Genomic DNA, 15400 nt, shown 5'->3' with positions numbered 1-15400 from the left:
TCTAGTACTTAAAACTTCCACCTTTGGATGTACAGAATTAAAAACAAAATCAGAAATCCTCCATTTAATTATCGGCATCGTATTCCAATAGCGTAGAGATAACCATGGTGAAAACTAAGGAATTACTGATTGCAAAATGGCTGATATTTTATTTTTGGAACTAATAATGTAAATCAATCCCTGTTTGCAGATTCCGCATTTACATACATTTTCTAACAGCATTTAACTATCAGACCAATAATTTAAAACTAAATATAGCTTATGCAGTATTCGCGGAAATCCATACCATGTTTAGAAGGAATACAGCTACATTCACTTAACAAGGGAATCGCCAATAAAGATGTCAACGCCAAAGTTCTGTTCATTATATTAATGACATATGACAAGTTATGCTGTAAGCTACGATCGAATGGGAGTACATCTCCATGGACGTATCCAATTTCCGACTTATTTGCATCAGATATTATAACAGTTCTGCATGTATGCACTGTTGCCAGGGGTGACTGTCGATAATGTAGTACTGCAATTCGTTTATTATGGTGACATAACAAGCGGGACTCGCCTTATTGTCACTGCAGGTCGTATCAATCATGTCACGTATCAATGAAATGAATAAATTAATAAATATTTCGCTTCCAATATGAATCTAATTTTTGAACATTCTCAAACAATTTTTCAAGAATATTCAAGAATATTCTTTGACATTTTTAAAGAATCGAATACCCACTTATTAGTTGGTTGCTTAGGATCGCTTTGTTACAAATAAGGAAAGTCAGAGATGGTTATGAATTTAGTGTTTCCAAATACCCGACATTTTGGAAGCTTCGGGAATCGAGAACGGGAAATCGCATTTCCCGAGAATTCCCGCAATAATCTTTTTTATTTAATTTTCGTTCATCATCTGTAATAATGTCTATAACAGTAAATGTTAATAAACAGAAAAGCCGTAGAGAAGGTGGGGCAACCGGGGTTCGTGGCCACGGCGCAGTCTTTCGGAGGTTTCGAGACACTCCTATATGTAAAAGGTCGAAGCAAAAAACGAGTAAATGAAATTTCCTAAATGGAGGTCGACCGGAATTTCATGACTAGTGCATCTCTTGCCCTGAGCGCTAAACAGGGGGTCACTACGGTATCATTTTGGTTAGGTTTCTGTTATATTTCAGATTTTCTCAAAATATAAACAATGTAATTAATGCAAACTTTATTTAACCAAACCTTATAGTATACAGTGAGTTTTTACATATATCACACAATGTATTAACATTCCCAATCTCATTTAAATATTTATTTATTAAATTAAATATTAAAAAAAAAAATACAAATATTATTCGTTTGAAAATTAAAAAAATACTTCAAATGGTTTTTATTTGTCATTTTTAAAATGAAACTTTAAGAAACATAGAGCATTAATTTCCTGATCAGACAATTGTGATCTTCGCTTTGTAACAAATATACTTGATGAGGAAAAATTTCTTTCATTTTCTGTAGAAGTTGGTCGAATTGTTAAGAGTGAGTCTAAAAGCATCTTCAAGTTGGGAGTGAGAGAATGCGTTGCTTCATATAAGCTAATTTCCTTCCTTAGATAAGCAAATATTTTATCTGCATGCATAGGGCTAGGCTTTGATGTCGAAATTGATATTGCTTTAGTCAATTCACTCTTCAGATCAGATTCTGATTTAATGTCAGAACTCTCTGTAAGGACATCCTTTATTTCTTTTATTGGAACTTCTTCTGCTGTAAATGTTCCTTTAAAAAGTCTTTCCATTAATGACTTCACCAATCGTGCAATTTCATTCTTACTTGAAAAGGCAAAAAATTCATCCTCTTCCATCTCATATAAACAACTCACGTTGCTCAAGTACTTTGTGAGAGAGACAAGATCTCTATTTCTACGTTTAGCCAGTTCAAATTCTGTTTTTCAAATGAAGAATTCTGTTTTTCTAAATTACTGAACAGGAACTTAAAAATTCCTTCACTTGTGAGAATATTAGCTTCTCTATTGCTTAAGGCTTCAACTGCTAATCTTACAGGTTGTAAGCAATTCACCATACCTCTCAATATTTCATAATACTCTTCTTTCCATAAGTGATCGAGTTTCAGCTCTCGTAAAACAGTCTTAATCGGATTAAAAATCTCTCTATCATTCTCTCCAGCGTGTTTTACAGTCCAAAATGACTTCTAGTTCCCTCTTTTCACTCTTGGTTATTTCTTGCTGCAAAAGAGAATTTTTTACTGGAGAATATTTAAATATTTTCATAATTTTTCGTACGCTGCTAATTGCCGAAGATAGATCATCTCGGGCCACACCATCTAACTCAGAATCACTGTTATCATCTGTATCGTATTCAGAGCAACAAGTGCTACAAGTCACTGATGCTTCACCTTTCAACTTTTTTAACATAAAAACTTTTGTTACAGCTAGATGTAGCGCATGGTTGTAGCAGTACTGTGGAATAGTCGGTGATAATTTTCCAATTTTTCCATAACAGCTGCACCGTTACTTGTAATTGCAACCGCATCACTTTGAAGTTTTAACTGAAAGTTTTCTAATCTTTCTTGAAGCAAGGATAACACTTTTTCCGCAGGACAGTTCCCGTGTATTCTTATTAAACCAAGGTTCATAGAGGTCTCATTGCAGTATACGTGAACATTCATGTATCTGCGATTCTTGCAACTGGTCCACTCGTCTATTGAAATACTCAGTTTTTTATTATCACATTTGAATACTTCCAATTTCTGGATGTACAGTTGTTTCACTTTACCATAATAATCATGTATTAGTGTCATAACTGAAGATGGACTTCTTGGCAATTGTATTCCTTTACTTGTGAAACTTTCCATAATAAACTCACTTTTTGTGATGGTGTTGACTGATATCCCATCCAAGGCTGCTAATTTGCTTACGGTTTCTTCTAAATCCAACCCTTGACATAATACAAAATGGCCGTTTCTTAGAAGATGAAGGCATTGGCTCATCATTATTCAATTCAGACTGTTTTTTCCTTTTTATTCCATGAATGTATACTAGGTGCCTATGCAGACCGCTGGTTGATGATGCTTTTCATTGCTGATTCGTTATCTTTATCTTTTCTAAAATATTCCCAACTTTCTTAATACTCTTTACTCATTCTGACGGCAATCTATAAAAAAATATTAAAATATGATTTATTATTTAATAAAAAATAATTTATTGAAAATTTTCCCGATTTCCCGACCAAATTTTCTCGGGATTCGGGAACAGGAAAACGAAACAATTTCCCCGAGAACGGGCGGAAATTCCTTCCGCCCAGAAACCCTAGTTATGACTATTGACTGCGTGAGTTCTCCGGCTGTTCTTTCTGTTTTTTCGGAAGGGAAAACACGAATTTAAGTAAATATTTGGGGGTCGAGATGCCTCAGGCATCTCGACCCCCAAATGAATACCTCAGATTCTTTCTTCTCTGTAACTACTTACCTCCACATGTGGCACTGTCGTGTCGTAGGTCTTCAGACCTTTTCCACGTGGGGAGGGGGGGGTTATTATATAACTTTAGTATAGATGATGATTTTAATTCCTCCCTGCCGAATGGGATAATTTCGTCCTAATGTTTAGAATTGATTTAGAGTTAAAGGTTAAAAAAAATGTTTTTGAATAATTCAAAGAATGGCCCTGCTAAACTCCAAAAAATATGAATTTGCTTATCATATGATCGCTTATTTCAAAATTCTTAAAAAGAGTCATGTTCTGAATCTAAGCGAAAAACGCAGCACTGAGTTAATAACTTTTCATTTAGGCTAAATAACTTATAATTAATAAAGAATTGCACATATCAGGTGAATTAGAATTAGAAATTCTAATTAGAAAAATTCGAATTAGAATAATTAGAATTTTTATCTAATAGAATCTAATTCTATTAGATAAAAATTTTATCTAATAAAATCTAATAGTTCTAATTAGAAATTTCTAATTAGAATAATTATAATAAGAAAAATTCATCGGCACGAAGGTTTCTAATTCTGAATTAGAAACCTTAATGCAGATGAATGTAAACGTTATTTACCCAGCACATATGCAAAATACTCGACCTCGTGTTCTAGGCAACTATTTAAGAACGCTGCTGCCTGTCAGTAATCGTCAACAGTGTCGATCACAATGGGAAAAGCAAAGAAGCTTCCGGAGTTCGATAACGGGCTTATTGTGGATACCCGTCTAGCTGGGGTCACGATTCTGAAAACAGCAGAGCTGACTGGTTTCTCAAAAAGGTGAGACATCTCAGGTGTTTAATTTGTGGGTAAAGAACCCGATGTCAAAGAGGCGTAAATGGTCCTTCAATGCAGGACATTCAGGAACAAGATCGCCGTCATCTAGGAAGGCTTGTATGGTAGCCACAAACAGAACCGCCTTTGTGTAGTAATTGACTGACGCATTTAATGAACGTCAACAACGAACTGTACGCAGAGAATTGAAGAGGCTCGGTACTGGCAGTGGCTTTCCGTATAGGCATGCCACTGCCAGTATAGTTCGTTATAGAAAAACCACTGATTTCTACGAAGTTTCAGATTTAGTGGCCGGTATATGTAATATTCATACTATTATCATTATTATCGCATATACAAAAATTACTTACTAGAATTTTGTGTGTCTTCATTATCTGTTGGCGATGAACTTTCGGCTTTAGTTTGATTCTCCGGAGGGTTAGCCACTGAAAGAAAACAATGAAAACATTATCACCCAACAATAAAAATCATTTTGAATATTCGTTTTAAACATTTGTCAATTTCATACTATATTGTCGTATAATTTTAAACTTAACGATCAGCTTCACTTAAATTCATAGAAATGGGCGACTATTCAAGTATAGATAAAAGAAGGCTTAGAAAGTGGCATGTTAAAATAAATATATATTGCAGTCGTATACCGTATTAAATTCAAGTTGATACCATAAATAGATTTTTCTAAAAACTAGAAAAGCAAAAACAAAAAAGAAATACATCCGGGTATAACGTCAGATATGTTGTAACTTCTCCCACCAAATAATTACTGTATATTGCATTCTCATTCATGACCTGAGCAAAGTTTTATCATCATCCTTTCAGTATGGAGTTTATGTTTTTTAATTTTATATTCCTTTGTTATTTTTCTTATCTTGTTTGAAAAGAAAATCACATCATGCTTAACTTTAGCGTTGTGATCGGCCTGGATAGAATATCTTCTTAAATTATTTTTTGTCTTCCTTTTTTAAAAGGAAGACATAAAGATCGTTAAAGAAGAAAACTTACGCGTATTTCAACTCCCCCACCCCTGCTGTTGAGTGGTTCTGTCAAATATTTCTCAATAATTGGGAAATCGTTCGTAACATAATATATATACTGAACTTCTCATGAATAATTCATAACAAAACGTTTCACGTAGAAAATGCCAAGTAAAACGTGTAATTGTGACTTTTTATGTAAAGAAAAAAGAATAATGAGAAAATCGATTATTTATACAAGTTTGTGTTTTAGAATTACATCATATTTTTCTCTTTTACAATAGAACTTTTCAAAAACGACCTAAATGCAATTCGATATTTTATATATATATATATATATATATATATATATATATATATTAAATTCTGATTGATATTAAAATAGAGGTAAGAATGCATATTTATTTTTTTTTAGTTATATAGTGGAACAGAAATAATTCGATGATTTTTTTTATGCGATAAAGATTATATTTTATTTACAATTTATTTTAATGTTTACTCAATTTTAAGTCTATCCTAAATTTATTTAGCAAGGATAAAGATAAAAAAAACTTTTTATGGTAAAACCAATAGGTTGCAGGTTCGAATCCTGGAAAGATGTAAATGTTTCTAAATGGTAGATGAAATTTCAGATCGCAGTCCTATTTATAATAGGCAACCAGAAGGAAATCGAAAACGTTTGTTGTCCAGAGTAGAATTCTCGAGTTATATAAATAAAAATAAAAACAAAAATAACACCATAAAAACAAAAACAACTTAGCCCTCACCAACCATAATAACATGTTACATGTTTAACCTTTCCTGGGGTCATCTTAAAACAACATAAAAGTTTAAAACGCCAAGCTAAAAACAAAGTTTCGCAGGACAAGAACAATTTATGTTGCTCTGTTTTCACTTCATCTATTATGAGTTTCTTCCCTAACTTTCTGCTGAATAAAAAAGTTTTCTTAGAAATATTTCTTTTGAGGCTTCCTATCAAAACATTTCCGGATAAGAAATCCCAAGATTAAAAAAGAATCTTATTGTCAAGATAGAAAGCAAGGAAGTTAGCAATCAAACATGATATCACAGTGTCCGATTGGCAATTCCCTTCCTTTCTAATCTAGCTGATGGACTTTGGGAATAAACCAATCTCAGATTACAAAAAGAAAAGCAACAAACAAACACTCCTGTGCAAGCATATGTTTTTGAACATAGAAGTCTGTTATTCCGGGATCCTAAATCTATTGCCCACTAGCTTCAGTCTTAACTATTTAATAATTAGCTTTTCGTTATGTTTAATTAATTAATATTTGATCGTAAACGAAATCGCATAAATGAAATGAACAACCAACAGGGTGTAGATTACAATGGTTGCTAAACTTACATTTTTCCTCTTTTTCTAAGATCACTTGCTTATTTCAAGTTTCTCATAATAATATACGTTTATATACATATAAACGTATACCATCCATCCACCCACCCACACATACATACATACATACATACATATACACGTATGTATGTGTGGTTGTTTATATATTGTGGGGACTGACTTTTCCAATTTGTTTTTTCTTTTGTAGCACACTACAGTCTTTCGTTCCAACTTTGGCCAAAAGGACGTGCGTTGTAGATGCTTAATCGTGAACCTATTTAAACTGAATTAAAGCGGTCGAAAAAATGGTTTAATACTAAAAATGCTTTTAAAACACTAAAAACAACATCATAATAGAAATAAAAGGAAATAAATTTAATAGTTAGTGCCATATTTTTGAATAATACATGCACCATCAAAAAACATAATAGGGTAAAATATGGAGAGAACATGTAAACTTGGATTTGTCCATCCACAGCAGGATTATTTATTTCGTATGGGGTTCTCCCTATCCTCCCGTCCCTTAACAAGTTGAGCCCTCCTAATGAGGGATTAAGTATATTTTATGACTGTAGAACTGTGTGTGTGTGTTCACGGGCCCGGTTTGCCTGTTCAGAGGGACGAAAAACCCGAGTTTCCGGATGAAAAAAAAAAACCCTACCTCTGTATTAGACCGGCTAACTCACCTTTAGTTCGAAAGAGACCAGATAAAGACGGGAACCTAACCCAAGTCTTTCCGACCAAAGGGCTTCGTCTATACCGACTGAGCTACGGATTATCAGATACCAAGATTAAAAACAGAGAATTTGATCGTATCATAAAATGCTCTCTCTCTCTCGAAAAGATCACATGACAAACGCCTACATTGGTGTCTGATATACTTACTACAGTTGCTATTAGAAAATCAAAGCACATTATTACTGGAATCGAAATCCTTAACACATAAGCGAAAAATTGTGTGGTCTTTTATCTTTATTGAAAGGATGGTAAAGATAAAATCTTCTTTTTTTTCAAATAATATATTGCACTAATTCGCGACTTTAATATTAACATAAATCGAATTAGAAAACAGACAGCTATTACATTTAAAACGTATTTTAATTCGTTTTTTCTAAGTTGGCAAACTGTTCTTCATTTAATATTCACCTTATTATTGTGCACGAAGAGAAAATAATAAGGCCATTTTAAAGAATTTATATGAGAAGCGTGCATAATAATTGCTTCATTAGTGTTGCGTTTTCATTTTTGTAGCTGCTCTGCATTTGGCAACAAGAAAACCTGTGATCTTGCGATCAAGGTGTGTCTAGTATTCGAAGCCATCCTTATAAAACAAAAATGAATATCGAAATTACTATCTAAGAATTCGAAGCCTTGTCATTTTTCAAGGATTCAACAATTATCCGCCTTCTAAACAATATTCTCTGAGTTTGAATCACGTTGTAGTATGGATGGCTGTTATGGTCTTTTTTTTTTGTGGCACATAATTTTCGTCACCCATTGCCAGATACTTCCTTGCTAACTGGAGACTTGAAGTGGTTTAAAAATACTATTTGGCTTCTAGGGCAAAGTTTCTACCATCAACACCAGCAGTAATGGATTGTACTGCTGGTTTTCAATCTTTACTGGACGGGATTGACATAATATTTTGATTCGTCACTCCATAGTACATCTTTCAAGAGTTGAGACTTGTTTATGTTAATGTTTGGTTCGGACACAGAAGGCGATGTTCTGGCACGCCTCTCGACTGTTGATTGCCTGAACACTTGGTTTATCTTTGGATTCAAATTTTCTCCGAGAGCGTAAGGAATGTACGCCTCTAGGTATATGATTCTAATCCTATTGCAATTTCGATTGGTGAACAAAACAGTGGATACTTTCTTGTAATGGATATGGATTATTTATAATAGAATGAAGGGTTAAATGTTCTTATTATTATTTATCTAGCAAATACAATATGTCCAAGTGTACAGTTCAAAAGCTCTTTTATTTTATTTAACCATAATAATTCATTATTGAACAGTTAGAAAATTTTCACATGAATAAGTCCAATATTTCCATTTTTAGTGCATACACGATGCGGACAGCACCTTTCCTGTCGTCTCCTGATCTCATATAGAATAACGCTGACATGCGCAGCGTCCATCCTGCGAAGGGGGGGGGGGATTCATTTCAGTGATAATTATTTTACGTGGGCTCGATTTCTCGCAATGAACATTATAAACTTTTTTTTTTGAAAAAAAAAAAAGCGTTATCGAATGATACAGCAAACGTACTATGTAGAATTATTTTCCTTTCCACTTAATACAAACCTTTACAAAAATAATGTTCAGAATAATCTCTCTCTCATATATATATATATATATATATATATATTGTGCTGACATTGACGGATGTGATACGATACTTCCGTGTAATCTATAAGCAAATGAACCATGCAAAACCTAAGAGAGTAGTGACGTAATGTCGCTATGTTTCTATGGCAACAATAGGTTTTGCTTACGTGGCGAAGTAGTCCGTATATATTTCATCGCCATGTGCAAGGCGATTGGCACACCAGGTAAGATACTATTTATTGCTTGCAAACTTTCTACCTTCGAGGTCAGATTACCCAATTTTATTTTACAGAATTGTAAAATAAATAAATAAAACAAAAAGGTAGCTTTGAAGATGTCGAAACATTAGTTTGGAATAAAAGAATGAGACAGCAATAAAAAAAATTGCAGATTCAATGTCATAAATTACCAATAATATTCCTCTCATTTATTGAGAGGCATATTATTTATTTATTAATTAGAGGCATATAATCTTTTATATATAAACTTTCAAATAAAAAATAAACAGCAAATAAAAAACTCACCAAAAACGCGAACAATTGAATTTTTTCCAAGTGAAACTTAATAACAATTGCTCAACAAGTACGTATAATTAATTAGTGTAGAAGTAAAAGGAACTGTCATTAGCAAAATGTTAATATTCTGCATAATATTCATGGCAATCGGCATCCATTTGGTCTAAGAAAAGGTTGTAGCCATTATTCATTTACGAGAGACACTGAGTGACAGCTCCCCCTTCTCTTTTTCTGTTAAAGAATGTTTACATCATGCTTTTCTTCTTAGAATGATATATTACCACTTTCATCGTTCATCTCTGAAGTTAGGAGATGCTTTTGTATTGTCATTCTTTCTGTCTCTGAACTCTTAGGAGGGTCCTTCCATTGCGCTTGCAAAAAAATCACTGCATTGGATTAAAAAGTATTTTCCCACCAAAACCTCCTGTTGTTTTTCTTTCTTTTTTTTTTTTACTGTTGATGCGAATGGCAAACCAATATTTACTATGTCGGGGATGTTGTAAGTCAGGGGTCTTCAACCTTTCAGACAGTGCGGGCCGCATTAAAAATTTCAATGAAGCCAGCGGGCCACTAAGCTATACTGCGGTATTTAGAATTGTAAGATGCTTTCCAGATTCACAAGGAACGCTGTGCATTTGATACTTGACATAAAATCCAACAAAAATAAACAAACTCAGCTTTAAGAGCGTAGGTATAAGTAGGGTTCATGATAAGTAAATACAATCAATACTTGAAAAAATATAATTTAATGAAGAAAACATTCCTTTTTTACAATGTCAATGGGAAACTTGGCAATAGTTTTCCTTGACCAGCTTGTCGATGTTGGAAGTCGCTATGCGCAGAGTATCCTCGAGATGTTGGTCCGTAATCTGAGTTCTTGTCTTGGACTTCACATGCTTCATTCTGGAGAAGAACTGCTTATAAGTATGTGCTTCCTAACAAAGCGCACGTCTTCAAAGCGTGCCTGTGAAGATTAGGAATGCGTCCTAAGCAAAGTAGTCTTTATAAAATGTAAGCAAGGGCACATTGAATAATATTCTCTCTCAAAGAAGAGTTGTTTTGGAGTTCAAGCAGCTCCATTTGAACTAAGCCTGGCATTTCGGCAGCATTGACACTGAATGGCATTGAGAATAAATCTAAAGATGACTGCTGGTATATGATCGAACAGAATGTGGCAGTTGATCTTTGGATTGCAGCCGCATATTTAGGTCATACATATGCAACGAGATGTCAGTCACAAAGACAAAGTCTGTCATCCACTTTGGGTCGTTAAATCCTGCAATCGGATTCCCCTTGGTTTGCATGAACTGCTGCATTTCGCTCCTTAAATCAAAAACTCTTTTAAGAACCTTCCCTCTGCTCAACTAATGCACATCACTATAATAAACCACATCGCCGTGATCCGTTTCGTACTCTTGGGTCAAAAACTCTTGGAATTGACGATGATTCAATCCTCTTGCCCTAATAATGTTGACGACAGTCACAATAACTTTCATGACATTCTCAAATCCAATAGTTTTCACGCACAAATTCTCCTGGTAGATTAAACAGTGATAATGGACAAAATCTTTTCCTTATAGTTCCGGTTCTTTCCGTAGCAGCGCAGCAAACCCTTCGTTCTTTCTCCATAGAAGGGGCACCATCAGTTACCACACCTTCGAGGTTGGTTAAGCTGAGGTCGAAACGCTTGAGCGTTTTTCTTGGCTGCTTCAAGAATATCAGTGCCTTTCGTCAGCTGTTCTTCTGTCACATTGAATTGTTGATCAATGCCACGGACAAAGATAGCCAGTTGTGCTGTATCCTTCAAATCTGTGCTCTCATCTAAAGCAAGTGAATATGACGTAAATTCGGACGACCATTTTTTTAAAGTTCCTTCAATGTCACTGGCAAGTTCTTCGACACGTGGTGCTACAGTCACTCCAGACAATCTCAGTTTTTTAAACACTTCCTTATTTTTTGGGCACAGAATATCCCCAGCAGCGATGAGACACTCTTTCACAAACTCGCCATCCAAGAAGGCTTTTGCTTTTTTAGCAATTTTTTTCAGCTATTACATAACTTACTTTGACGCACGCTTCGCTCTTTTCCCTCTGCCTTTTAAACGTACCCCGCTGGCATTTTAAATAAATTTGGAGACGGTTCACTTTGTCCACACGAAGCCGCCCTTGAAGGTGATCGAAATTGGACGCATGCTTTGTCTCATAGTGTCGTTTTGTATTGTATTCTTTTGATATTGACACTGACTCACGACAAATTAAACACACTGGCTAATAAGCCAGTGTGTTTAAGTATAAGTAGTGTTTAAATAAGTACTTAAGTACCGCTTGGCATTGGTAGATGGTTGAAGAAGCATGTCCATTTAATATTTATTTTTATAGGATTTTATGTAAAGTATCAAATGCACAGCGTTCCTTGTTAATCTGGAAAGCATCTTACAATTCTAAATACCGCAGTATAGTTTAGTGGCTCGCGGGCTTCATCGAAATTAGTTTTTATTTAATCGGGTCTTAATGTTAAGTAGTTATTTTTTCAAAATGGCCGGCGGGATACGGCAAAGAGCTCCACGGGCCATGCGTTGAAGACCCTGTTGTAAGCAAAGGAAAAGGCAAAAATGACACAACATTTAGTATGCTCTAGAATTAATTCTGTATTCGGGATTCAGGCAAATCTTTACTAGTGTAAAGATTTCATTGTATTTAAATACAGAAAAATGACGGACAGAAAATGGGTATCTATCACAAAATAAGCCATTTAAATTCATATCATCAAAGGTTAATCACCAGTAACAGAAGTAAGAAGTCGAATACATTATCCATAATAGCACGAACTAATATTGCAAACGTTTTTTTTCTCATATTAACGGCATCCAACCCTAGATAAAATTCATTTGTTGAAAGGTTAAAAGAACGTGTTAGCAACCTTCGTGACTTATTACCTTGGCTCTAATCCAACCAACTACTATCTGAATTGTCAGCCTTTGCATTTGTTTCTAATAACCAGAGGTCAGTCACTGACCTATTTTTTTTTTTATTTCCCATGTGGTCTTCGGCTATCCACGTGCCTCAGTATATAGCATTTACGCGTGCTAAAAATTATCTCTCTATTTCATTAAAATAAAACCAGGCAAAATTAAAGTAAAAAAAGAACACTCTAAATGTTTTTATAAAAATACTATATCGCATAAAAAGGAACGTATTCCATGCTATCATTAAGTGAACCATATTGTGGCATTTCATTCCTATTGTTGTTGCCGGTGTTATGATAAAAATAGTAGCACTGTGGAGTGAAATATGATTCGTTGTGTTGAAAGGGACATGGCTCTATTACGTATAATTACCACATGTAGGAAGCACAGCGTTATCCAGAAGTATTCATTTGTTTGCGCACTGCTACAATCGCAATTTTTCGAGTCCATACACGAAAAACAGTTTCTCCTATACACTTCACCAATGAGATGATCATCCATAAATTTTTATCTATCCAATCGAAAAAGGTAGCATCATTCTTAACTCCATATCACGAACTTTCAATATTCCATTCTGAGTCATTGATTGCCGTGACTGATGTTTGATTTATTGCAGGTTTATTACTTGCAGCTTCCCTTCAATGGAACTCAAGAATGTGCAGCTCTAACGCTGATCGTTTCTGCCAAGATTTATGTATAGTTTTTCTGAGAAACATTTGTTCACTTCGTATTATATTCTTCGGTCTTCTTGGATTTGCATTTCTTGATTGAGGTGACACGTTACCATAGGCTGATTACGTTGCCTAGAATTGATTTTGGGCGATGCAATCCTTTATCCACGTCAAGAATGGATATACCACTGATATGGCATCTTATAATATGGCCGCTTTCGAAGTTCGTTAATTTCTTCAGATGTCGCTGACAATTTACAAATGTACATTCGAGTCTGGGGATGTATCTGTTTGCCTCGATCAACAGTACCGACTACGACAGGCTAAGATCATTGTAAGTTCGATTCTAGTTTGCTAAGTAGAAAAATCGACCATAGAACTCACGCTATTTCAAACATGAATACGAGTTAGGATACGGGATCACGAAATAGCAGCAACATCAACTCGCTACTGTACTCTCGGTGGTAGCTGTCAGTGACGGCTAAGAGGAAAGACTTGCTGTCTTCCAATCGCCAAAAGTTATAAGTGAGTTAAAAGAGTTCAGACTACCCCTCTTTTTAGGGAACATAATGTCATCAAGTTTATTTTATTTATAAATAAAGAGAATAAATGCATGCGATTGGGACATTCGGATCGTGAATAACACTGAGAAAGCGGTCAGGGATTTTGAGGTATGAGACAACCAATCATTGGGCCATGAGACAACCAAAATTGTGTGTGGGGGGGCATATTATTTTATGTAGTGCATGTTTTCCAAAATGCATGCCTATTTTGCAAGATAAAAATAAAACTCACTTCTGGCTAAATCACCTTCAATGAGAAAAGTGATCAAGCTGCGGAAAGGCCATTCTTCAATCTTCCTGAATTCTGGTAACATCCCACTCAACAATCAATATCAGTTTTTTTTTTCTTGGGAAGACTTTCACAACTAAATTTTCCTTTCATAAATGCATCATGGTTACTTCTCTTCTGTTCATCTATTAACATTTCATAAATCTCAAATCCGCCTAAACTTTGAATATTGCTATCACTTATAGGATGTCCCCGAAACTTCCATAAGAATGCCCGATTGTATCCGTGAGAAATATTCGTTTAATAGATGATTACTCTCTTTCACTGGCGTCTCCCATTCGCTTTCCTGACTGGAAGAAGCCATTGAGTGAAGACGCTGTGCTTCTGCGTCACGCTTTTTCTATGGATATTTCCGCGGATGCTATTCTGCTGACCAAGTCATCATCGTGGTCAGCAGAATAGCACCCGTGTGGTTATGCGCTCCGAATGGATATCCGAGTGAATAGCCGAGTGGTTATGCGCTCCGCAACCATATGCCTGGGAAAGGAGTGTCCTGCGTTCGATTGTTGTCGCTCACGTGAGGAGCTAAGGATCTTTCTCAGACATAGCCAAGTTAGCCGGTCTTGAGCGTGGACTGCAGGTTTTTTTCCTCAGTTTATCTGGGATTTTTCCTCCTGCAAAGCAGACAAACCGGTCTTAACACAACGCTTCACAGACAATTACACATGGTTGAGCGTGGGAGGTAACGACCCCACCTCGTAGTGAGTTATGAAACACAAAAATGGGAGGCCAAGGCCCTACATGGGGCTGTAGTGCCAAAGAAGAAGAAGCTGGTCAATACTCATATAAAGTTTAGCTTCAGACTTATTGAACCAACTTCTCATCCTCCTCCTTCATTATAAACTCCTCTGTCCTTTGAATCGTTATCCTTATACTGTTTTCCTAATGAATACAATCCTCAGGTTTTCAGGATTAACAGACCTCATTTCTTCTTTCTAATCAGCTGGCTAAACACGACAATAGTATTCTCATGCTATAAGTTTAGAGATCTCTCTTATATGGAGTTGATGTAAAAACTGTTGCTAATATCCTGGCTACGGAGTTGCCATCTATCTATCTATGAAATAAAATCATTCACTGTTCTAGGTTTTATTTCAGTGTATTTAAAAAAGACCGTTTTAGATTGCCAACGTTATAGTGTTTTTTTTAACAGTACAATTATATTCTTTACTTGTCATATTTACATTTATATTCTAATCGAGATAGATAATATCTAAATTAAATACCATTCGAGAAATGTTTTTGCTGAAAAAAAAAAAAAAGGGCTGTTTAGAAGGTATATCCAACTCATGTCACAAGAGTGACATAATATGCGCTGAGGAAGAATGAACCGAGAGTATGCAAAGCCAACGAACAAAACCTCCTTTCAAATATAGACCTTTTATCTATATTATGTTTACTAGCATTTCAAAACTAAATATTTAATTTTATATATTAAATGCTTCGTTTACTAGAAAATTTGTACTGTAATTCAAAATA

At 35.0% G+C, this 15400-nt stretch overlaps 1 protein-coding gene across 1 annotated transcript in view; it reads right to left on the bottom strand.

Annotated features, from left to right (window-relative positions):
* The window catches only part of LOC150108734 (dual specificity calcium/calmodulin-dependent 3',5'-cyclic nucleotide phosphodiesterase 1A-like), a 663448-nt gene that overhangs the window by 258145 nt on the left and 389903 nt on the right, over positions 1 to 15400 (bottom strand). The window contains exon 2 of the mRNA XM_090416188.1: positions 4608 to 4682. Within this exon, the coding sequence (XP_090272314.1) occupies positions 4608 to 4682 (75 nt within the window). The remainder of the gene's footprint in view (positions 1 to 4607; positions 4683 to 15400) is intronic.

The sequence above is a fragment of the Typopeltis vanoorti genome, chromosome 3, assembly GCF_054136105.1.
Source record: "Typopeltis vanoorti isolate ZY-2024b chromosome 3, IOZ_Tvanoo_1.0, whole genome shotgun sequence".
Lineage (NCBI taxonomy): Eukaryota > Metazoa > Arthropoda > Arachnida > Uropygi > Thelyphonidae > Typopeltis > Typopeltis vanoorti.
The sequence above is the reverse complement of the archived record's forward strand: the minus strand, read 5'-3'. Positions and strand labels throughout refer to the sequence as shown.